This window comes from Pieris rapae, chromosome 7 (genome assembly GCF_905147795.1).
Source record: "Pieris rapae chromosome 7, ilPieRapa1.1, whole genome shotgun sequence".
NCBI lineage: Eukaryota > Metazoa > Arthropoda > Insecta > Lepidoptera > Pieridae > Pieris > Pieris rapae.
This window is the reverse complement of record NC_059515.1, coordinates 10,905,930-10,932,020: the sequence shown is the minus strand read 5'-3', so window position 1 is coordinate 10,932,020 and position 26,091 is coordinate 10,905,930. Positions and strand designations below refer to the sequence as shown.

General features: G+C 52.6%; 2 protein-coding genes across 2 annotated transcripts; both read right to left on the bottom strand.

Moving 5' to 3' along the window:
• Nucleotides 1–7,639: 7,639 nt before the first annotated feature.
• Nucleotides 7,640–10,336, bottom strand: LOC123689372. The gene is made up of 2 exons (XM_045629014.1): nucleotides 8,755–10,336; nucleotides 7,640–7,836 (listed from the first exon to the last, which is right to left on the bottom strand). Exons 1-2 carry the CDS (start codon nucleotides 10,334–10,336, stop codon nucleotides 7,640–7,642), a joined length of 1,779 nt encoding a protein of 592 aa, XP_045484970.1.
• A 2,399-nt stretch (nucleotides 10,337–12,735) lies between these two features.
• Nucleotides 12,736–17,616, bottom strand: LOC123689341. The gene has a single exon (XM_045628889.1). The coding sequence runs from the start codon at nucleotides 17,552–17,554 to the stop codon at nucleotides 15,353–15,355; it is 2,202 nt and encodes a 733-aa protein (XP_045484845.1). The 5' UTR covers nucleotides 17,555–17,616; the 3' UTR covers nucleotides 12,736–15,352.
• Nucleotides 17,617–26,091: the final 8,475 nt, after the last annotated feature.

The following is a 26,091-nucleotide window of genomic DNA, read 5'->3' as shown; positions in this document are numbered from 1 at the left end:
CCAAACAATGCAGCTCTTTCGAGCTGCATTCATTAGCCTTATGGCCCGCAACCCCACATCGGTGGCAAGCCTCCGCCAGGTCCACCGCTGAGTCGCATGTTGCGCGCACATGACCCAGCTGTTGACACTTAAAGCACCTCAAAGGGCGGTGCTCCTGGATTTCCACTCGACAAGAACTCCACCCAATGAGGAGCCTCCCACTCTTAATCTTATTGGCGGAGGCAACCGGACATAGGAGGAACATCTCCCCCAAACCCCGGCCCCCATGCCTCATTATTTTCCCTGGTTTAATTGCCGCCACTGGGCACTCCCCCATGGCAGCCACCGCCTCCACAACATTCCCCTCGGTGATGCTGTCATCAAGGTCCCGGATGCGGAGGTCCGCGCACTTGACGGGCCTCCCCACCGAGGCCTCTTCCGACAGAACCACCCTCAGTTTTTCAGCTAGGCGGTTAGCCTTCTCCTCCCTACCTTCTCCGGGCACCTCCAGCATCCGAGCTCCGGTAGCCGTTACTCGGATGCTTATACGCTCGATCCCCAAGTCAGGTAGACTGATGGCCTGCCTTGCCTTGGACAGAGCAGAAGCGTAGGTAACCCCCCGCTCCACCGCTCCCTGCAGCAGTGTTAAAACCACTGCAGCAGTTGTCGGCGGAGCAAGGGAAGACCGCACCCCAACAGGCTTCTCCATAGCCGCCGGCTGCCTTGCCGGGAGACCTACCCCACCCTTGGTAGGAGGAGCCGGTGCAGCTGGAAGACTGTCCGACTTCTTCTTGCCCTTACTCTTCTTCTTCTTCTTGCCGGTCACTGTCGCCCAGCTGGGACCCGCTGGAGGCATCTCTGAAGAGACCCCTCCATTTCCCGGGACATTTTCTTCTGAGCTCTGGACCCCAACTCCTGCGGGACCACTGTGGGCTCTCTTGCCCTGTGGCCCCGGACAATTTGAGGCCACCTGGGCCTCACCCCCTAAGGAGCCCTTGGAGGCCCCATGGGGGCCTCGGTCTAATGCCATCAGCGGGGGGCGTAACACAGGCTCAGGGAGCAGCCTGTCCCCAATCCCCGCCAACTTCGCATCAAGCATGCCCCCCACAGCCCTCATCAACTCCCCCATCAGGCTCTCCTTGATCCCGTCTAAGAGACCCTCCATCATTTGACGGAGAGCATCCGGCGTGATGGGACTATCCACCGAGACGGGATCCCTGTTGTCCCCCTTTGATTGTGCAAATAGCGCAGTGCGCTCGTTGAACTCGCGTCTGAGGGCGGCAAGCTCCAGGCCCAGCTCCTTGACCTGGGCCCTCAGACGATTATTGTCTCTTTGTAGACGTCTGCCCTCTTCCCCCCCCAGACACCTATCAGCGAGATCCTCCACGATCTCTCCAATTTCCTTGGCCGCAACCTTCAGGTCGCGGACGTACGTCCCTTTTAGGTTTCCCGATTTCGCCGCAATCTCTAGGATTTTGCGGACTCGGGAAACCGACCTCTCCTTTATTTCAGGCACCCCCAGGAGGACCACATCGTCCTCGTAGTCCTCCCACGATGACGGGGGCCCGTCCGGGGCCCGACCTGTACTTGTCGAGGCCCCGTCTGGCTGGTGGCCTCCAGCACCACTATCTTCACCTCCATGAAGAGAGCGAGCCTCGAGAGCACGCAACTCTTCCTCCGCCTCCTTAATTCCTTCCTTATGGGCAGCCGCTTTCTTTGGCGGCTTACCTTTAGGAGGAGGAGACACATACTCGTCCCCATCCCTAGTAGGGTTCTTAAAGAAGGACCGCTTCCTCCGCTCTTTTGAGCCAGCCCTGGACATTTCTTCTTCCTCGCTGTCCGAGGCCTGCGGCTTAACCCGCCTCTTTCGCATTTTGCGAAATATACAAAAAGTACTCCCACAAAATATATAAATAAATAATAAATATATTTATGAACAGAGATAATACTATAGTACAGTCTTAATTCTAACTTAAATCTAAACTTAAATTAAATTATATACAAAAATTAAAACTAAGAACAATACTGTCTCTATCCACTTCGGAAAACTTGAAACGCCCGCTCGATAAATCGTATGACGTCAGACCGCCGCCAGACGACCGGCGCCACACAATGCCGCCCTTTGCACCTTGTCAATAACAAGATGGCGTCTTATTTTATGTAGCTAAAAAGATGCTAAGGTCAATAATTCCTTCCACTTTCTCCCAATCTCAACTATGAGGTATTTAATCGAACCGCCTGATCACGGCGGAGACGATGGTAGTCCTCAATTTGTGATTAAACCTCCCGCCAAAATGTTGTGGTTAAAAAACCGCCTCCACTTTTTGAAAAATATTTCCGGCCAACTCTGTGAGCCGATTTTTAATTTAAAAGTACTCACATATGCAGGACAATCCACACAACACAAACACAATCAAAATTAATATGTCGTCGCGACAAAAACAACATAAAAACACAAAAAACACCGGGTCAATTTCCCACACTTCTTTTCTATTATATATTAAAAAGTATTTAATATATAAATATCACATATATGTCAAAACACGCAGCACACTTGTGCGGTTGTTTTGATGCCCCTCACAGTAAAAAGAATGTTGAATTACAGGACCACTTGTAATTACCATCCTCGGCCTAGAACATATTGCTACGTTCTAAACCTACACAGTATCCTTTCTATAGTTGCCCACTGCATTCTATAGAAATTCAACCATGCCCACCATGTACGGTTTAAGCACTCGCCCGGTACCGTACAACCCTACCAAAGGCCGAGGATAAATTGAAAACTTATCCTCGAACCGGGAATCGAACCCAGTACCCCTCACCACAGCGGCCACATACAAAGACCGCTAGGCTATGAGGCCCTTAAAAAGGAATGTTGAATTACTGACCACTGTAATTACCATCCTCGGCCTAGAACGTATTGCTACGTTCTAAACCTACACAGTTTCCTTTCCATAGTTGCCCACTGCATACTATAGAAATTCAACCGTGCCCACCATGTACGGTTTAAGCACTCGCCCGGTACCGTACAACCCTACCAAAGGCCGAGGATAAATTGAAAACTTATCCTCGAACCGGGAATCGAACCCAGTACCCCTCACCACAGCGGCCACATACAAAGACCGCTAGGCTATGAGGCCCTTAAAAAGAATGTTGAATTACTTGACCACTTGTAATTACCACTCTCGGCCTAGAACGTATTGCTACGTTCTAAACCTACACAGTTTCCTTTCCATAGTTGCCCACTGCATACTACAGAAATTCAACCGTGCCCACCATGTACGGTTTAAGCACTCGCCCGGTACCGTACAACCCTACCAAAGGCCGAGGATAAATTGAAAACTTATCCTCGAACCGGGAATCGAACCCAGTACCCCTCACCATAGCGGCCACATACAAAGACCGCTAGGCTATGAGGCCCTTAAAAAGAATGTTGAATTACTTGACCACTTGTAATTACCACTCTCGGCCTAGAACGTATTGCTACGTTCTAAACCTACACAGTTTCCTTTCCATAGTTGCCCACTGCATACTATAGAAATTCAACCGTGCCCACCATGTACGGTTTAAGCACTCGCCCGGTACCGTACAACCCTACCAAAGGCCGAGGATAAATTGAAAACTTATCCTCGAACCGGGAATCGAACCCAGTACCCCTCACCACAGCGGCCACATACAAAGACCGCTAGGCTATGAGGCCCTTAAAAAGAATGTTGAATTACTAGACCACTTGTAATTACCACTCTCGGCCTAGAACGTATTGCTACGTTCTAAACCTACACAGTTTCCTTTCTATAGTTCCATGCCCTCTGCATACTATAGAAATTCAACCGTGCCCACCATGTACGGTTTAAGCACTCGCCCGGTACCGTACAACCCTACCAAAGGCCGAGGATAAATTGAAAACTTATCCTCGAACCGGGAATCGAACCCAGTACCCCTCACCACAGCGGCCACATACAAAGACCGCTAGGCTATGAGGCCCTTTAAAAGGAATGTTGAATTACTGACCACTGTAATTACCATCCTCGGCCTAGAACGTATTGCTACGTTCTAAACCTACACAGTATCCTTTCTATAGTTGCCCACTGCATTCTATAGAAATTCAACCGTGCCCACCATGTACGGTTTAAGCACTCGCCCGGTACCGTACAACCCTACCAAAGGCCGAGGATAAATTGAAAACTTATCCTCGAACCGGGAATCGAACCCAGTACCCCTCACCACAGCGGCCACATACAAAGACCGCTAGGCTATGAGGCCCTTAAAAAGAATGTTGAATTACTTGACCACTTGTAATTACCACTCTCGGCCTAGAACGTATTGCTACGTTCTAAACCTACACAGTTTCCTTTCCATAGTTGCCCACTGCATACTATAGAAATTCAACCGTGCCCACCATGTACGGTTTAAGCACTCGCCCGGTACCGTACAACCCTACCAAAGGCCGAGGATAAATTGAAAACTTATCCTCGAACCGGGAATCGAACCCAGTACCCCTCACCACAGCGGCCACATACAAAGACCGCTAGGCTATGAGGCCCTTAAAAAGGAATGTTGAATTACTGACCACTGTAATTACCATCCTCGGCCTAGAACGTATTGCTACGTTCTAAACCTACACAGTTTCCTTTCCATAGTTGCCCACTGCATACTATAGAAATTCAACCGTGCCCACCATGTACGGTTTAAGCACTCGCCCGGTACCGTACAACCCTACCAAAGGCCGAGGATAAATTGAAAACTTATCCTCGAACCGGGAATCGAACCCAGTACCCCTCACCACAGCGGCCACATACAAAGACCGCTAGGCTATGAGGCCCTTAACCTAACCTAACCTAACCTAACCTAACCTAACCTAACCTAACCTAACCTAACCTAACCTAACCTAACCTAACCTTTTTTTTTTTTTTTTTTTTATAATGGAGGTTGAAATGCACAGATGCAGGCCCGCGCGCGTATGCAGTCGCTAACGCGGGGACTGTGGGGATGGTTAACTCTTATCCCTCTGCTAGTCAGAGGGGAGAAACCCGACCCACTAAAAACTCCTCCAGAACCCTCCATATCGCCTGCAGTGCCAGCCTCATCCATTCTGAATGAATGACATCTGGCACCACATTAAATTCCCCGGGGGTCGCACTAGGCATTCAACCCAGGGAATTTAGGCAAATATGTCTGCATACGGGCTCAGCGACGACGCAGCGGGACGCTGTTGGGCAGACGCCTTCCGCGTCTAGCCCCCGCGCCCCCGCCCCGCCGCCGCCGAGCACAACCCCTCCGGCCATCGCCACGCACCTCCCGCTGACGCTCGGCAGCCTCCTTCTGCAGCAGAACGCGCTCGCAGAAGAAAGCCACCGCACGCCATGCCTCTTGGCTACCTAGCATCGCTGCAACAACGCTCGGTAGCGAGAGGTCCGTCCCGATGACCGACACCAGGTCGTGGCGTTGCCTCGACCAGGTGGCACATTCAGCCAGGGTGTGCTCCGCCGTGTCCTCTGGGGCGCCACAGTGGTGGCAGATAGGATAGATTTCCCGCCCTGCCACCCTGTGCAGAAACCGCCCAAAGCATCCATGCCCGGACAGAATCTGCGCCATCCGAAAGGACACAGCTCCACTCGGGCGATTCACCCATTCCCGTAAGCATGGGCGAATCGCCTCCACAGTGCGTACTCCCGCCCTCGGCGTGGCCAGATCATGGGCCCACCTATCAAGGATGACCTCCCTGGCCTGCCTCCTCGCCGGTCCGACCAGTTCGGCCCATCGGCCATCCGCCCTCGTCTCGCACTTGAGGCGATACAGGGACCCTAGGGCCACCGCCTCTAACTCCCAGGGAGGAGTCGCCGCCAACAGGCATGCCGCCTCGAACGAGACGGTCCGGTAGCAACGAGCCACCCGAACCGCCATCACTCGCTGCGGCCTCCTGAGAAGGGTGCGGTTCCTCGACCCCAACCGATCATCCCATATTGGGGCCCCATACAAGGCCATACTGCGTATAATTCCGCAGTAGAGCCTGCGCACACTCTGCTTTGGGCCCCCAATGTTCGGCAGGAGTTTTGCAAGCGCCCCCGCTGCCCCTACCAGCTTCCCCCCAAGAGCCTCAAAGTGGGCCTCAAAGTTCCAGCGCCCATCCAAGATGAGACCGAGATACTTCATCTTGGCCGCCACCGGTACCCTCACTCCTTCCACCATCAGGACCGCCCCAGGAGGTGGACCATTCCTAGGGCCATGGAACAATAGGGCGTCCGTCTTATCGAGAGACACCCTAAGGCCCAGGGCCCTTATCCGTCTCACAACAAGGGAGGTGCCGACCGTTGCGAGTCGAGACACCTCTCCAAAACTGGCCCCACTGGCCACCACGAGGGTGTCGTCTGCATAGCAGAAGACGCGCAATCCCGGAAGAAGCGCGCCCCGCAACACCCAATCGTAGGCCATGTCCCACAAAAGCGGCCCAAGTACTGAGCCCTGAGGAACTCCACACCGCACAGGGTGGTAGGAGACCGTGCCCTCCATATTGGAGTACACGATCCGTCTTTCCATAAAATAGTCCCCCACTATTTGGCGCAGATACAGAGGGACCTCGAAAAAAGCAAGGGCCTCTCTGATCACACCAAAGGGAAGACTATTGAAAGCATTTGCAATATCTAACGATACCGCCAATGCTCTCCCTCCCCCGTCTACCACTCCAGCGGTGTGAGACCTCAGGTCCCGAAGTGCGTCGAGCGTCGACCTTCCCGCTCGGAAGCCGTACTGTGCCTCGTTTAGATCCGGCCCCTCAACAGAGAGGTGCCGGCACAATCGAGAGGCCACTACCCACTCCAGCGCCTTGCCCGCTTCATCCAGGAGGACAATAGGGCGGTAAGCCGCCGAACTGTCCACCGGGCGCCCCTCCTTGCGCACGAGACACAGTCGTCCCGTCTTCCATGCCACCGGAAACCGTCCACCACGCAGACACGCAGTGTACAGCTCCCGGACGGAGACCTCCATATGAGGGAGGACCACTGCCAGTACACGTGCATGTACACCATCCGGGCCAGGAGCTTTCTTGCGGGCTTTGAGACGGGCTAGAATGGTCTCCATCTCTATATCAGAGACTTCCGGAGCCATCTCACCCTCCCCGTCAGCCACTTCTACCATAGACGCCGTCATACTTGGAGGGACAGTGTCGGGAGGCAAAGGAAACAGGTCCGCCACCACCCGCTCCAGGAAAGTCGGCTCCAGACTCTCCACGAGAGGCATCCCCGCACCCTTCAGTCTCTTACGAGCCGATCGATAGGGACGCCCCCATGGATCATCATCAAGCCCCCGAAGCACCTCCCGATGGGCCCTTTCCTTCGCCTCACAAATAGCCTGTCGGAGAGCCCTCTTGCGATCATTATAGATCAAGCGAAGACCCTCCGTAACATCGGGACTATCTCCCCTCCTCCGGCGACTCCTGTAGCAGGCCCTTCTCGCCTCGCTACATTCGCCCCGAAGATTTCCAATATGCGACGTCCACCAGTAGACAGCTCTTCTCCCCTTCGGCGGTCTCCATTTGGGCATCGCCGCATTCGACACCCTTCGGAGACTTTGACTCAGTCTACCGACCCCTTCGTCTACATCCCCAGCACCAGCAGGCGCACACCACCCCTCCACAATGGCCACCTCCTCCGCAACCTGACGGTCAAGTCGCCGAATCGCCCAACGGGGGAAGCTGTTCTGGGAAGTCTGCCCCCGCACTGCCCACCTCATCGAGGTAGAGACCCACATCCGGATATATCGATGATCCGATAGGGTCTCCACTTCGTCCAGCACGCTCCACGCCGTCGTCGCACGGGCCGCTGCCGCAGAAGCTAGGGTCACGTCCACCCTTGAACTGCCCTGCGGACGGACACAGGTGGGCTCGGTTCCCTCATTTAGGAAAACGAGGCCCAGCTCCGCCGCCCACTCCTCCAAAACCGGACCCCTCCGACACGACACCCTATCACCCCAAGTGGAAGACCGCGCATTAAGGTCTCCCATGAGGATAAGGGGGCGCGGAAGAGCCCTCTGCACGGCCAGCCCCATGGCGTCCAGGAAGTCCTCGAAGTGGCTCAGACGCTCATTGGGCGAAAAATACGCTCCAACAAGCGTCCAGTCCCCCCAATCAGCCAGGACAAAACCGGAACCCCTCTCTCTTAGAGAGAGAGGAGGTCCATGAGGCCGAGCAATGACAGCCGCATCACCTCGAAGGTCCCCCACCCACGAATTCTGCCGCGACACGTAATAGGGCTCTGTGACAACGGCCGCCATCACACCCCACTCCGCCATCGACTGCAGGAACAAGTCCTGAGCCGCAGCGGAGCGCCTTAGGTTCCCCTGGAGGAGGCTAGTGAGGTTGTCAGACATTTTATTTGTTTGACACCTCCACACCAACCTCCATGGGAACGTTCTCCACCACGGTGCCGGACGCTTTAGGGGCATGCGGGGCCCTCCCTTGCCTTGGAGGGTTGCAGGCCCTTCCCGCCATCTTGTGGTTCGCTGCCTTCCCGGCCGCCGCACAGACCAAACAATGCAGCTCTTTCGAGCTGCATTCATTAGCCTTATGGCCCGCAACCCCACATCGGTGGCAAGCCTCCGCCAGGTCCACCGCTGAGTCGCATGTTGCGCGCACATGACCCAGCTGTTGACACTTAAAGCACCTCAAAGGGCGGTGCTCCTGGATTTCCACTCGACAAGAACTCCACCCAATGAGGAGCCTCCCACTCTTGATCTTATTGGCGGAGGCAACCGGACATAGGAGGAACATCTCCCCCAAACCCCGGCCCCCATGCCTCATTATTTTCCCTGGTTTAATTGCCGCCACTGGGCACTCCCCCATGGCAGCCACCGCCTCCACAACATTCCCCTCGGTGATGCTGTCATCAAGGTCCCGGATGCGGAGGTCCGCGCACTTGACGGGCCTCCCCACCGAGGCCTCTTCCGACAGAACCACCCTCAGTTTTTCAGCTAGGCGGTTAGCCTTCTCCTCCCTACCTTCTCCGGGCACCTCCAGCATCCGAGCTCCGGTAGCCGTTACTCGGATGCTTATACGCTCGATCCCCAAGTCAGGCAGACTGATGGCCTGCCTTGCCTTGGACAGAGCAGAAGCGTAGGTAACCCCCCGCTCCACCGCTCCCTGCAGCAGTGTTAAAACCACTGCAGCAGTTGTCGGCGGAGCAAGGGAAGACCGCACCCCAACAGGCTTCTCCATAGCCGCCGGCTGCCTTGCCGGGAGACCTACCCCACCCTTGGTAGGAAGAGCCGGTGCAGCTGGAAGACTGTCCGACTTCTTCTTGCCCTTACTCTTCTTCTTCTTCTTGCCGGTCACTGTCGCCCAGCTGGGACCCGCTGGAGGCATCTCTGAAGAGACCCCTCCATTTCCCGGGACATTTCCTTCTGAGCTCTGGACCCCAACTCCTGCGGGACCACTGTGGGCTCTCTTGCCCTGTGGCCCCGGACAATTTGAGGCCACCTGGGCCTCACCCCCTAAGGAGCCCTTGGAGGCCCCATGGGGGCCTCGGTCTAATGCCATCAGCGGGGGGCGTAACACAGGCTCAGGGAGCAGCCTGTCCCCAATCCCCGCCAACTTCGCATCAAGCATGCCCCCCACAGCCCTCATCAACTCCCCCATCAGGCTCTCCTTGATCCCGTCTAAGAGACCCTCCATCATTTGACGGAGAGCATCCGGCGTGATGGGACTATCCACCGAGACGGGATCCCTGTTGTCCCCCTTTGATTGTGCAAATAGCGCAGTGCGCTCGTTGAACTCGCGTCTGAGGGCGGCAAGCTCCAGGCCCAGCTCCTTGACCTGGGCCCTCAGACGATTATTGTCTCTTTGTAGACGTCTGCCCTCTTCCCCCCCCAGACACCTATCAGCAAGATCCTCCACGATCTCTCCAATTTCCTTGGCCGCAACCTTCAGGTCGCGGACGTACGTCCCTTTTAGGTTTCCCGATTTCGCCGCAATCTCTAGGATTTTGCGGACTCGGGAAACCGACCTCTCCTTTATTTCAGGCACCCCCAGGAGGACCACATCGTCCTCGTAGTCCTCCCACGATGACGGGGGCCCGTCCGGGGCCCGACCTGTACTTGTCGAGGCCCCGTCTGGCTGGTGGCCTCCAGCACCACTATCTTCACCTCCATGAAGAGAGCGAGCCTCGAGAGCTCGCAACTCTTCCTCCGCCTCCTTAATTCCTTCCTTATGGGCAGCCGCTTTCTTTGGCGGCTTACCTTTAGGAGGAGGAGACACGTCCTCAGGGTTTTTAAAGAAGGACCGCTTCCTCCGCTCTTTTGAGCCAGCCCTGGACATTTCTTCTTCCTCGCTGTCCGAGGCCTGCGGCTTAACCCGCCTCTTTCGCATTTTGCGAAATATACAAAAAGTACTCCCACAAAATATATAAATAAATAATTAATATATTTATAAACAGAGATAATACTATAGTACAGTCCTAATTCTAACTTAAATCTAAACTTAAATTAAATTATATACAAAAATTAAAACTAAGAACAATATTGTCTCTATCCACTTCGGAAAACTTGAAACGCCCGCTCGATAAATCGTATGACGTCAGACCGCCGCCAGACGACCGGCGCCACACAATGCCGCCCTTTGCACCTTGTCAATAACAAGATGGCGTCTTATTTTATGTAGCTAAAAAGATGCTAAGGTCAATAAGTCCTTCCACTTTCTCCCAATCTCAACTATGAGGTATTCAATCGAACCGCCTGATCACGGCGGAGACGATGGTAGTCCTCAATTTGTGATTAAACCTCCCGCCAAAATGTTGTGGTTAAAAAACCGCCTCCACTTTTTGAAAAATATTTCCGGCCAACTTTGTGAGCCGATTTTTAATTTAAAAGTACTCACATATGCAGGACAATCCACACAACACAAACACAATGAAAAATTAATATGTCGTCGCGACAAAAACAACATAAAAACACAAAAAACACCGGGTCAATTTCCCACACTTCTTTTCTATTATATATTAAAAAGTATTTAATATATAAATATCACATATATGTCAAAACACGCAGCACACTTGTGCGGTTGTTTTGATGCACCTCACAGTATTCTCCGACACCGGAAAGACCCTCAAAAGATTTTCAGGACGCGGAGCGCAAACAGTCACTGTTGTCGCTATGAAGGCTCAACGCGTACTAAAAAAAGAATGTTGAATTACTTGACCACTTGTAATTACCACTCTCGGCCTAGAACGTATTGCTACGTTCTAAACCTACACAGTATCCTTTCTATAGTTCCATGCCCTCTGCATACTATAGAAATTCAACCGTGCCCACCATGTACGGTTTAAGCACTCGCCCGGTACCGTACAACCCTACCAAAGGCCGAGGATAAATTGAAAACTTATCCTCGAACCGGGAATCGAACCCAGTACCCCTCACCACAGCGGCCACATACAAAGACCGCTAGGCTATGAGGCCCTTAAAAAGAATGTTGAATTACTTGACCACTTGTAATTACCACTCTCGGCCTAGAACGTATTGCTACGTTCTAAACCTACACAGTTTCCTTTCCATAGTTGCCCACTGCATACTATAGAAATTCAACCGTGCCCACCATGTACGGTTTAAGCACTCGCCCGGTACCGTACAACCCTACCAAAGGCCGAGGATAAATTGAAAACTTATCCTCGAACCGGGAATCGAACCCAGTACCCCTCACCACAGCGGCCACATACAAAGACCGCTAGGCTATGAGGCCCTTAACCTAACCTAACCTAACCTAACCTAACCTAACCTAACCTAACCTAACCTAACCTAACCTAACCTAACCTAACCTAACCTAACCTTTTTTTTTTTTTTTTTTTTTTTTTACCTGGGGAAACCCGATTACGGGCGCCCGCGCCTGGGCAAGTTGTTAAGTGGCGCGGGGAGTGTGGGGGTCAAGGCCGTAAAATACGATGACCCCATACCCACTAAAACCACCAGGGCCCACTGTTCGCTATTAGACGAGGGCGGGTAACAGCTAGGCCTTTTCACCGCGCCCCGTCTAGCGACTGCCGCTTTCGCGACTCTCTGTTACTCTCTCGACACCACACTAGTAATAAGCCCTTTTTTTTATTTTTTTTTTTTATTTTTTTTATTTTTTTTTATTTTTTTTTTTATTTTTTTTTTTTATTTTTTATTTTTTTTTTTTTTTTCCTCCCTTTTTCTCCTTTTGTATAATTTTGTTTTTTTTTTTTTTTTCCTTTTTCTTAATTTTTTTTTTTTTTTATATATATTTATATATATATTTTTTTTTTTTTTTTTTTATTTTTTTTTTTTATTTTTTTTTTAACATTCTCGGGCTCTCTCCGCTTCTTCCTTGAGCCGCATCACCACGCCACAGAATCTTGTTAGGACGGTCCACTTGTCAAGGTCGTCCACCGCCTTCTTAATAACTTCAGGCAAGCCCAGGTCCGTCCCGAAGGCCGCAACCAGGTGGCGCCTCTCCTCCGCCCACGCCGGACAAGCCGCTAGAGTGTGCGCGGCATCATCGTTATCCCCTTGGCAGTGGTGGCACGCAGGGGTCGGTTCCCGTCTGATGCGGTGGAGGTATTTGCCAAAACAGCCATGGCCTGTTATGACCTGCACCAGACGAAAGGATAGCGGGCCGCGCTTCTTCTCCAGCCACTTGGTTAGGACGGGCAATATGGCACTTATTGTATATCCGCCCATCTCTGCCCTGTCTAATTCGGTTCTCCAGTCTTGTATCACGCGCTGGCAGGCATCCAGGCGCCAGGAGCGTATGGTCTCTGTGTCCGGTTCTCTCCCTGCTTCACGCGTATCAGCCCTGCGCCAATAGACGTCTGCCAGAGCGGTAGCCTCGAGGTGCCAGGGCGCGGAACCTGCGATCAAACACACGGCATCGTATGACACCGTGCGGTACGCTCGCGCAACCTTAATCGTCATTAGTTTTTGATAACGCCTCAGAAGCTGCTTGTTCTTGCGGGACAGCTTATCAGCCCATATTGGGCACCCGTACATAGCTTGCGACTTGACGACGCCGGAGTAGAGTCGACGACACCCCTCGCTCGGCCCGCCTAGATTTGGCATAATCCGGCTAAGAGCCATTGCAGTGGCGGTGAGCTTCGGGGCAAGTGCCGCAAAATGTGCTCTAAACGTCCACCGGGAATCTAGTACTAGGCCCAGATATTTCAGGGATTTTCCTACCTCGATGGACACTCCCGCAACGACGATGTGCGCACCCGCTGGAGGCGCTCGCCCCGGGCCGTGAAAACAGATCGCTTCGGACTTCTCCAGCGCGACACGCAGCCCGAGGTGTCTTATCTGCGCTACGACTTGAGCTACCCCAGCAGTTACGCGACGGCTCGCCTCGACGTAGGAACTAGCAGATGCCACAACCAAGGTATCGTCGGCGTAACAAATGACCCTAACACCTATAGACAGAGATGTCTTAATGATGCAATTGTAGCCTATATTCCAAAGCAGGGGCCCCAGAACGGACCCTTGAGGTACACCACATGTGACTCGGTAGCTTCTCCAAGAATCCCTACACGGGAACACAATTTTACGATCGCACAGGTACGATTCTACTAGCCTCTGGAGATATAACGGTATCCCATGATGTACTAAGCCTCGCAGAACAGCCTCGTGAGGAATGGTGTTGAAGGCGTTGGCGATGTCAAGGGACACCGCCAGTACAACTCCACCCTGCTCCGTGGTCTCCTCGCTGATTTCTCGCACCTCTGCGATTGCGTCCACAGTAGACCGCGACCGCCGGAAGCCAAACTGAGCACTGTGCAGATCTGGTCCGATGGTTTCTAGATGTCTATTTATTCTTTTAGCCATGATCCGCTCCAAGATTTTGCCACCCTCATCCAACAATACGATTGGGCGGTAAGCAGAAGGGGATGTTTCGATTTTTCCGGGCTTCTTTAGCAGCACTAATTTCCCAGTCTTCCAGGCGGAGGGAAACTCTCCCTTCTGCATGATTTGCGTCAACAAACTGCAGAACCTCCACGCCAATTCTTCGTCCTTAAGGGCGAGAGCCCACACCTTGCCATGAATGCCATCAGGGCCTGGAGCTGTGTTTTTAGCGGCGACCTTTGCCAATGCTGCTTCTAATTCTTCAGGCGTCACGCGTATTGACTCTTCGCTTGGAATCGAGTACGGATGCGCTGGGGTAGGTGTACGCCCATTCCCACGTGGAAACAGGGTGGATACCACCGAGTCAAGAAGCGAAGGTTGCATGGTGGACGTCAGTGGCGGCGCCCGGGGTCGCAATTTGCTCATTACAAGTCGAAAGGGGCGGCCCCAGGGATCTTGTTGCAACGTGTTAAGAAACTCATTCCAAGCATTTTCTTTGGACCTTGCTATTGCTACCCTTAGATCCTTTTTTGCAGCTTGATAGTCTACGTATAGCCGTTCCTCTTCATCTTGACTGCGACGTGCTAGCGGTCGGCGCCTGTACCGCGTAAACATCCTCCGCGATCTCACACAGATTGATCGAAGACCAGCTAGTTCGTCAGACCACCAGTAAACTTTATCCCTCGGCCTCAAAATTCGTACGCGTCTCATTGACGCCTCTGATAGGTCTGCTAACGCTTTTGCATGCCACCGAACTTCACTTTCTATATCAGCATTAGTGCGGCTGGAACACCAGGACTTAACTATTGTCGCCTCTTCGAACACGACTCTATCCAACGACCTCAGCGACCATTTAGGGCCGATTTCAGACGGAATGAGACTCTGCTCAGCCGATCTAGCAGACGACAATGGAGGGATACGGAATTGGATGTATCTATGGTCCGACAGTGTTTCTACCTTTGTCATAACCTCCCAATCTTCAACGCGACGAGCAAGACAGGAACTCGCAAAAGTGACATCAACGATGGAGCCTCCCGCTCTGCGTACGCACGTGTGCTCGGAGCCTTTATTTAATACTGTCAAATTGTACATTGCGGCCCATCGTAACAAGGCCTGTCCTCGTCCACGGTCATCCAGCGTCCCCCACGCAGTCGACTTTGCGTTGAAGTCACCGGCGACAATTACCTCGTGGGGTCGGGCCCAGTCTACCAGTGAGCCTATCTCGACTAAAAACCGCTCGAACTCGGCGAGTGTCTTGTTGGGTGAAAAGTAGGCACTTATTACTACCAGATTCTCCGAGACTCGGACGGCGACACACCCGCGACCCTTTAGGTGCGGTCCCGCAAGTGCCATCTGGTCCCCGTCGAGTATAACGGCTGCGAGGCCTTCCGTATCCACAATCCAATTTGAAGCGGTCCTCAGCTCTGAGATATATGGTTCTGACACCATTGCAACATTAATGGACCACTGTGCCATGCTTTGTGTCAGAAGATCCTGGGCATTGGCACAGTGGTTGAGGTTACATTGGAGGAACCGTACCGTGCTAGGCATTTACGATTTTATCTGTAAGCATTGCTTCCCCGTCCGGTGGGGCGGACCCGGTCGGAACCATGTTGTGCCGCGGCGTCTCTCTTCTAGCAACTTTGGCGCTAGGGGCCGGACATTTAGCGCTCCCTAGCCGATGGTCTGCCTTTCGGCCCGCTTCCGTGCAAAGGACGCACACGGGTTTGCCCTCGCAAGTCGCGGCCCGGTGGCCTGGTTGTGCGCAGCGGAAGCAGAGATTGCTACGATCAGCGCCAAACGTGCACCGGCTCGCTACGTGCCCGCTTTGAAGGCACCGGTAGCACCTAATTTCCTTGCGTTCCAGTAAGGTTACTCTTGCTGTGACCCAGCCTATTAGTAGTCGTCCCTCGGTGATTTTCTTGGCCGCAAGAATTGGACACCGAACCCAGGCTCCAAACAATCCAGTTCTGTCTGGCCGAACCTCACTCACTATTACTTGTTCGCGGTTGCAGCCCCCAATCTCCGCTATCGCCTTTTTGATATCGTCCGACGTTACAGAGTCATCGAGGCCAGCCACTCGTACCTCGGCACACTTCTCCGGCCTCGACACACTCACTCCGCTAGCATAGATTTCTTTCAGTTTACTGGCAAGGGCATCGGCCTTGTCTCCACTGCGTGATCCGGGTAGCTCTAGTATCACCGCTCCCGTCGCCGCCCGCTTAAATTTTACGGCTTCTATGCCCAAATCACTTAGTTTAATTTTTTCCTTTGCCTCCCGTAATACAGAGGCGTAGGTCTGTTCTTTTTCGGTGATTGTAAGCACAACGGCCGTGGATCTCGGGGCTCTCAGCTTTGCTCGTGGCCGTTGAGTAGTCGTAGCCGCGGGCTTTACGATGCCAGCGGTTGGGGTATTCTTGGCCTGTTTACGCTTACTTTGCACTGTTTTCCACTCTTGCTCGCAGTTTGCCTCTGGGTTGCTCTGGGTTGGTGGGATCTGCGCACTTACTGCATCGGGTGCATTGTTAGCATCAGGTGCCCGCAGCTTCTTTCCTTTCCTAGATTTTCTCTTCTCCCCTATCGAGTGTTCTTCTATGCTCTTTGTCGTAGAGTCCTCAATTGGAATCGGATCCGCGGCTAATGGTGGCCGAATTTTCGGTTCCGCATTTAATCGAGGCTCCAGGTTTGCGAGTCTCGCGCTAAGACATTCGCCCATTTGTCTCATTAAACGACCTTCCAGCTCGGCTAAGAGTTGTGGTAGCTGCGAAGATGGTGAAGAAGTCCGTAATGGCTCTTTATGCACCGGTTTCCTGGAGCACTCTTGTATCAGGGTTCTCAACTCAGCCATTTCTTTTTGAAGTGCTTCCACCTGTCCACGAAGTCTCTCATTTTCGCTCCGGAGCGCCCTCGTTTCCTCGCTGACTGTACGGTCAGCTAGCTCTTCGGCGTCTCTACGGATCGAGGTTACCGCCTGTTTTAGCGCTGAGACAAAAGTGCCCTTCAGGTTACTCGAGTGTCGGGCGACTTTATCCACTGCAGCGAGGCTGGCCTCAATCCTCACCTTTGGATCAGCGTGACGTTCGGTTTGCGCTGTGCTTCCAGTTTTTGTTGGGGGACTGGGGGTCGCCTCTAGTAGTTCTGCTTCAACCCTCTTCTCCCGTTCTACTCGTTGGAGTTTACTTAATGCAGCCCGCGACTTTCTCGTCGAGTGAGGGGTTCCAGCGTCGCTAGAGCTGCATTCTTCCTTCCTTCTTTTCCGACGAAAAAATCGCGCCGGTCGCCCTTGTACATGTGGTGAGTTGATGGAGGTAAACGATACGTCAGCGCTGAGCATCTCACAGCTCGTCTCCAGGCTGGCCTCCATCACTTGTCGTCCGACATTTTTTCCTATGGCAGTAATGGCCTCAACTTCACGGTCTCCTGTGCTGTTATTTGGACTCAATATGGGTAGTGGAGTTCGCACCAACATAACTCTACAATCTTTGAGTGGGACGGGCGTACTCCGGTTAGACATCTCGCCTCCGTCCCTTGTATTCTCCTTCACATCACCACATCCTACCACTCTTCTCTCCTCATCCTTCTCTTCCTCATGAGTTTTGCCCCCCGCCAGAGTACGGTGGGGCTGAGCCATGGCATCGCCATGGGTGGGATTTAACCCACCTGGGGTAGTTAAACGTGTATTCGAACTCATGCTTGCTTTTATTTGACCAGGGGCCGCTCCCCTGTGGCCCTCTTTAAGACCCATGTACCGCAGCCGAGTGCCCGAGCTGTAGCGAGTCCTCGCCGTCACTCCGGAGGGAACCGGGGACGCGTCTTTTTTTTATTTTATTTTTTTTGGCGCTAGGCATTGACCTGCCCGTCAACGACCTCAATTCCTCATAGAGGGGATTAGGTGTCCGACGCCACGCTCATCAGCGCCGAACGTTAGGGGATTTTTGTATCAAGGTTTCCTTCCTCTTGTTGCCCAATAAGGCCTCTCCTTCAATTGAACACAGAACAATCACAAGCTGAAGAGTATTCGAGCGTTCGCCGCCATACGCTGATTATATCGCCAAAAGGTATATCCAATAATTGCCGGTTCCGCCGGCTATCCATCGTTCCACTGCACTTTGGCCCAAGAACACAACAACAACACCAGATTTAATATTGGTTCTCCCGAGATTATTGTTTGCACCCCGTAAGTTCGCGTGGCATGAAGCTACACCGCATCTAGCACGTTTCTTAGAAAAGAAAGAGTCGAGAGCAGATGAGGCCCGGAGTCAAGTACGCAGTAGCGCTATGAAGCAGACCCCTTCCCTGGCCGCCTCCGGCACACTCAAAAGAACACCAGTCGGGAACGTCGAATAAGTAAAAGTCCCTCAGTTTCACCTTTGAGATCAAATGATCTCTCCAGCTTGCTAAGGGCTCACGGAAATCTTTCCGCTGGGCGCTGATGCCCTCTCCAGAGACTAGCCTTCGAAGTGAAGGCCAGCCTTTACCTCCTTATTTGCTTCCCCTTTACGACGGCATTGCTGCAGTCGTTCCAGGTACTAAGCCCCCCCGGCACGACAAGCCTAGGAGCCGCGGGTAAATTCGTCCGCGGAGGGGGGGAACCTAACCTAACCTAACCTAACCTAACCTAACCTAACCTAACCTAACCGGTATACGCACTCCACCAAAAACGGCACCTGCCATCAGGCGCAGTATAGATAAGTGGGAGGAGGCCTCCAGCCAGGCCCCTAGGGCAGCACAAGAAGAACCTCTGGCAGGGGGAAGGGGAGCGGGTAAGTCTCCTGCTCCCGCTCAAGCCAGGGAAAAAGAGGCAAAAAATTGTTACCTAAAGGCAATGGCGCACTTGGCGGAGTCCCGAAACATAAAAACCGAAATAAAAACAGGGGTACAGTCAGCTGTAAAGCGGCTGTACCAAATGGTAAAAGAAGCCGAGGAGGAGTTGGCGGGAGGCCCAGCAAGAACAACAACTAAAACAAGAAACGAAAAAGACATGGAAGAAAATATATATGATAAGCTAAACAGACAAATTGAAAGATTGGAAGCAGAAAATAGTAGGCTGGAGAAATGTAGGAAAGGAATAGAGGATCTGGCAAAAAAGAAAGATGAATGGGTCCTGACCGAGATAAGGAAAGAGTTTGAGGAGAAGGAAAAGAAGGATATGGAGAGGCAGAACAACTGGGCTGCAAGTATGAAATCGTACGCCGAAGCGACGAAAGTAAATCTCGGTCAGGGCAAAAACGACATAGAAGGCCCGGGGCAAAAACCTGCACTGCACTCTGTCGTGGTGGCGCCGAAGAACGCGACCGACACGGCAGAGGAAACGGTGCAGAACATCCGGCACTTGCTAAACGCGAAGGAGGAAGGTTGGCAAGTGCAAAAAATAAGAAAAGCAAGAGATGGGAAGGTTGTGGTGGGTTGCAGGACAGAGGAAGAGAGAAGAAAACTTAAAGAAAAACTGGGCACAGAAATGGAGGTCAAGGAGACCTCCAACAAAAACCCTCTCGTAAAAATAAAAAATTTACTGACCTGCAACACCACCGAGGATATTGCCCGGGCCCTAAAGAACCAGAACAAACACGTGACTGCGCACCTAGAGGAAAGAGAGCTGACAATAGTAGAAAAGTATAGAAGGAAGGCAAGAAACCCTCTGGAGAGCCACGTGGTCCTGCAGGTCACGCCTAAACTCTGGCAAGCCCTGACATCGGCTGGCAGGATACACGTGGACCTGCAGAGGGTTTGGGTAGAGGACCAATCCCCTCTGGTCCAATGCACAATGTGTCTGGGGTATGGACATACCCGCAGGAACTGTAAAAAAGATACAGAGGTGTGCAGTCACTGTGGAGGAGCCCACATGAGGGCCGATTGCCAGATCCTCGGGGAAGGAAAGCCTCCCAGCTGCGTTAACTGTAAAGCAATGAAAGGAAGAGACGCAGAGCACGGAGCCTTCAGCCAGAGCTGCCCAACCCGGCAGGGATGGGACAGGGCAGCGAGGCTGAGTTACGCGTACTGTTAAAAAAGCCGAGGGCTCCAACATAAACACCGGCTTTCTCCTGGCACAGGCGAACCTTGGAAGAAAGAGAATCGCGAACCAGGAGTTTATAAAGGAAGCGGGGGGTAGGAAGGTAAAGATAGCACTACTCCAGGAACCGTACACAGGGGCCAATAAACAGATGGCAGAAAGCCCTATGTACAGAGTAGTGCAGTGCGTTCCCACAGGGAAGAAACCGGTGAAGGCGGCGGTACTTGTTTTCGATGAACACATCGAGGTCTCACAAGACAAATCACTCACCACCGAGAACATAGTGGCCGCCGTCCTGAGAACGGACAAGTGGGAACTAGGGGTAATATCAGTGTACTTCGAAGGCGATGAACCCATCGAACCATACCTCGTACAGTTAAGAGGCTTCACGAGAAAGTTAAAAACCAAGATGGTACTGATTGGAGGGGACGTGAACGCATGGAGTGAGTGGTGGGGGAGCCGGAACGAAGACACAAGAGGAAAGGAACTACGAGGGTTCCTTGATGAAGAGGGGCTGAGCATCTTAAATTGTGGAAACACACCCACCTTCGACACCGTTAGAGGGGGCCGTAGATACACGAGTACAGTCGACATCACAGTATGTACAACGGCTCTCCTCAGCAAGGTAACGAAATGGTGGGTTGACACATCAATTACCAGTTCGGATCACAACACAATATTTATGACTACAGCCCTTCAAAAACCCCAAACGCACACCCTACCGAAGACGACCCGCAAATACAAAACAAAAAACGCAGACTGGGAGGATTTTAAAGAGAAAATAAAAACGGAATTGACACAACAAGGATTAGACAAAGGGACGATAAAAGAACTGGACACCAAGGCCAGGGTCAACAACGCAGTAACGGAATACACAAATATAATAATAAAAGCCGCCGAGAAGCATATCCCCAAACTGAAACAAAGAAAGAAAAGCTTCGAACCACCCTGGTGGAACAAGGAAATAGAGGCCCTTAAGAAGGACATGGTAAGGAAAAAGAAAAGGATCTCATACGCAGCTCCAAGGAGGAGAGAGTGCGTAGTAACTGCCTACCTGGAGGCAAAAAAGATGTACGAAGAAGAGATCGAAAGGGCTCAAAAGGAAGGGTGGAAGAAATTGTGCACGAAGCAAGAAGGGGAGAGCTTATGGGACAGAATGTATAAAGTAATAAGAAAGGCGGAAGGGATCAGGGAAGACACCACGCTAATAGAGAAGGGCATTTCGTTGAACTCCGAAGAATCGGTGCAGCTGCTGGCACAGAAATTCTTCCCGCCTGACAATTGTGAGATGGATGATGACATCCACCAAAGAATAAGGAAAACGGTTGAGGAAATGACTAGCAGCCTACGGGGAAGCAGCGCTGATGAAGTGCCAATCACAATGGCGGAGCTCATCAGCACTGCTCGAAGCTTCAACCCGAGGAAGGCCCCGGGTGCCGACGGACTCACTGCGGATATCTGCTGCGCAGCTATCACGGCGAATCCGGAGGTTCCCCTGGCCATCTTTAATAAATGCCTCGAAGTGGGATGCTTCCCTGATCTATGGAAGGAATGCACGATAGTGGTACTGAGGAAGCCAGGGAAGGAGGACTATACGGCCGCCAAATCCTACCGTCCAATAGGCCTATTGCCAGTCATGGGGAAGATACTAGAGAAGGTAATGATCAACAGAATTAGACACAGCCTACTCCCCAAGATGAGCAGGAGGCAGTATGGATTTATGCCAGGAAAGAGCACGGAGGATGCCCTTTACGATATCCTGACGAAAGCGAGAAGCCATATAGAAAACAAAGAGATAGTGTTGATGGTGTCGCTAGATATCGAGGGGGCTTTCGACAACGCATGGTGGCCAGCTATCAAGTACCAACTATCAAAGAAAGACTGTCCCAAGAAATTGAGACTAGTAGTGGAGGACTATTTTAAAGGCAGGAAGGTGGTGGTACGCTACGCAAACAGAGAGCATGTGAGGCGACCGGAAAAGGGATGCATTCAGGGCTCGATTAGCGGCCCCACCTTCTGGAACATCCTGCTCGACCCACTACTGGTCGAACTGGAAGAGGACGGGACTTATGCACAGGCATTCGCAGACGACGTGGTGCTGCTGTTCAGTGGAACAGACACGCACTCGATCGCGCAACGAGCAAACGTAGCCCTCGAGTACGTGAGGAAGTGGGGTATCGAGAACAAGCTCAACTTCGCGCCACAAAAAACCAAGGCAATGGTCCTGACGCGAAGATTGAAGTTCGATACCCCAATAATAAGGATGAACGGACAAGACATAGCCATAGAGAAAGAAATAAAACTGCTGGGACTGACAATAGACGGAGGGCTCACGTTCAACAAGCATGTGCATAATGTCACCAGAAAAGCGGCAGAAATATATAAAAAAGTATCTAGAATGGCGAAGCTGGAATGGGGAATGACGGGAGACATGGTACTCCAGGTGTACCAAGCCGTCATTGAGCCGACGGTAACATACGCGTCGGCAGCCTGGGCACCGACAGTAAAGAAAATGTGCACAAAGAAAAAACTGGAGACGGTGCAACGGGCCTTCGGACAGAAGATCGCAAAAACGTACAGGACGGCATCGCTAAATTCCGCGACGCTATTGGCGGGGATACTGCCCCTCGACCTCAGGGTGGAAGAAGCCGCCGCGATGTTTGAGGCCAGAAGGGGGTCATCCCCGTTTATACGCGAAGGAGACCGGATTGAGCGTGCCGTACCTGCTATAGAACAACCCCATCCTGCGGAAAGACCAGATATAAGCTTCGCCATCACAACTGACCCTGGCCAAATACAAAATGAAAACATAACGGCCATATACACAGACGGGAGCAAAACAGAGAAGGGAGTCGGAGCGGCTTGGACGAAATGGGAGGGAGGCAGAGAACGAAAATGGAAGAAGATAAAGATGGCCCCTTACTGCACCGTGTATCAAGCAGAGCTAGCGGCTCTCGTCGGTGCAGTTAGGGAGGCGACGGCAGCGGGTGCTGACGTGAACATCTGCAGCGACTCGAGGTCCTCGCTCGAGGCCATCGCGGGCGGACGCTCTCGGAACCCCCGAGTAGTCGAGATCCGCAGCCACCTGGTGGAGAGCCGAAAAAAGGGCCAAAACATAAGACTCCACTGGGTGAAAGCGCACGTCGGCACGGAGGGGAACGAGAGGGCGGACGAACTCGCGAGGGCCGCTGCGGAGACCTCTAAGGTCAAAGCAGTCCACGTAGAGTACCCGCTGTCGTACATAAGGAAAGAAGTAAGACGGAAAACGATAGAAAAATGGGACAAACGATACAGAGAAGGGACTACGGGCGGAATAACAAAGATTTTTCTGAAAAATGTTGCGAGCGCTCATAAACAACTGAAAGAAGCGAGATTTAGCCCTGAAATGGCACAGATACTCACAGGCCACGGGCCTTTTGCCGAGTACCTGTGCCGCTTCAAATTAAAAGAGACAGCTGAATGCGAGTGTGACAGCGGGGTGCAACAAACCATCCCGCATCTACTTATAGAGTGCCCCATTTTTGCCTCCTCCAGATGCGACCTGGAACAGATGACAGGCATGGTGGTCAGTCTTGAAGGACTGCCCGACATGCTAGCCTGTTACAGATCGCAACTGGAGGATTTTTGCATAAAAATAATAAAGAGAACCGCCAGTTTTAATGGAAGTAAGGGAGGGGCGGGGACCGCGAGGCGGCCGGCGCCCACTTGCTAATGGGTATCATAAGGATACTCACGGATAAGTGAAAGCTGCCCGCCTCGCGGGCCACGTCTCAGGATAGATATGGAAAGAAAATTAGATAAGTTGGAATATTGTAAAGTAATATTTTAAGAAAGTTGAAATTGAAATTATTTGTACAAAACCTAATAAAAATTAAAGCTGTGTTTTCAATTATTTAGAGGATGAATGTGAGAAAGGACGGATGGGTAGCTTAGACAACGCCCCCGGCGATAAAGTAGCCGGGGAAGGTAGGCCTATTAGGTGATTTAAAAAAAAAAAAAAAAAAAAAAAAAAAAAAAAAAAAAAAAACCTAACCTAACCTAACCTAACCTAACCTAACCTAACCTAACCTAACCTAACCTAACCTAACCTAACCTAACCTAACCTAACCTAACCTAACCTAACCTAACCTAACCTAACCTAACCTAACCTAACCTAACCTAACCTAACCTAACCTAACCTAACCTAACCTAACCTAACCTAACCTAACCTAACCTAACCTAACCTAACCTAACCTAACCTAACCTAACCTAACCTAACCTAACCTAACCTAACCTAACCTAACCTAACCTAACCTAACCTAACCTAACCTAACCTAACCTAACCTAACCTAACCTAACCTAACCTAACCTAACCTAACCTAACCTAACCTAACCTAACCTAACCTAACCTAACCTAACCTAACCTAACCTAACCTAACCTAACCTAACCTAACCTAACCTTTTTTTTTTTTTTTTTTATAATGGAGGTTGAAATGCACAGATGCAGGCCCGCGCGCGTATGCAGTCGCTAACGCGGGGACTGTGGGGATGGTTAACTCTTATCCCTCTGCTAGTCAGAGGGGAGAAACCCGACCCACTAAAAACTCCTCCAGAACCCTCCATATCGCCTGCAGTGCCAGCCTCATCCATTCTGAATGAATGACATCTGGCACCACATTAAATTCCCCGGGGGTCGCACTAGGCATTCAACCCAGGGAATTTAGGCAAATATGTCTGCATACGGGCTCAGCGACGACGCAGCGGGACGCTGTTGGGCAGACGGCTTCCGCGTCTAGCCCCCGCGCCCCCGCCCCGCCGCCGCCGAGCACAACCCCTCCGGCCATCGCCACGCACCTCCCGCTGACGCTCGGCAGCCTCCTTCTGCAGCAGAACGCGCTCGCAGAAGAAAGCCACCGCACGCCATGCCTCTTGGCTACCTAGCATCGCTGCAACAACGCTCGGTAGCGAGAGGTCCGTCCCGATGACCGACACCAGGTCGTGGCGTTGCCTCGACTAGGTGGCACATTCAGCCAGGGTGTGCTCCGCCGTGTCCTCTGGGGCGCCACAGTGGTGGCAGATAGGATAGATTTCCCGCCCTGCCACCCTGTGCAGAAACCGCCCAATGCATCCATGCCCGGACAGAATCTGCGCCATCCGAAAGGACACAGCTCCACTCGGGCGATTCACCCATTCCCGTAAGCATGGGCGAATCGCCTCCACAGTGCGTACTCCCGCCCTCGGCGTGGCCAGATCATGGGCCCACCTATCAAGGATGACCTCCCTGGCCTGCCTCCTCGCCGGTCCGACCAGTTCGGCCCATCGGCCATCCGCCCTCGTCTCGCACTTGAGGCGATACAGGGACCCTAGGGCCACCGCCTCTAACTCCCAGGGAGGAGTCGCCGCCAACAGGCATGCCGCCTCGAACGAGACGGTCCGGTAGCAACGAGCCACCCGAACCGCCATCACTCGCTGCGGCCTCCTGAGAAGGGTGCGGTTCCTCGACCCCAACCGATCATCCCATATTGGGGCCCCATACAAGGCCATACTGCGTATAATTCCGCAGTAGAGCCTGCGCACACTCTGCTTTGGGCCCCCAATGTTCGGCAGGAGTTTTGCAAGCGCCCCCGCTGCCCCTACCAGCTTCCCCCCAAGAGCCTCAAAGTGGGCCTCAAAGTTCCAGCGCCCATCCAAGATGAGACCGAGATACTTCATCTTGGCCGCCACCGGTACCCTCACTCCTTCCACCATCAGGACCGCCCCAGGAGGTGGACCATTCCTAGGGCCATGGAACAATAGGGCGTCCGTCTTATCGAGAGACACCCTAAGGCCCAGGGCCCTTATCCGTCTCACAACAAGGGAGGTGCCGACCGTTGCGAGTCGAGCCACCTCTCCAAAACTGGCCCCACTGGCCACCACGAGGGTGTCGTCTGCATAGCAGAAGACGCGCAATCCCGGAAGAAGCGCGCCCCGCAACACCCAATCGTAGGCCATGTCCCACAAAAGCGGCCCAAGTACTGAGCCCTGAGGAACTCCACACCGCACAGGGTAGTAGGAGACCGTGCCCTCCATATTGGAGTACACGATCCGTCTTTCCATAAAATAGTCCCCCACTATTTGGCGCAGATACAGAGGGACCTCGAAAAAAGCAAGGGCCTCTCTGATCACACCAAAGGGAAGACTATTGAAAGCATTTGCAATATCTAACGATACTGCCAATGCTCTCCCTCCCCCGTCTACCACTCCAGCGGTGTGAGACCTCAGGTCCCGAAGTGCGTCGAGCGTCGACCTTCCCG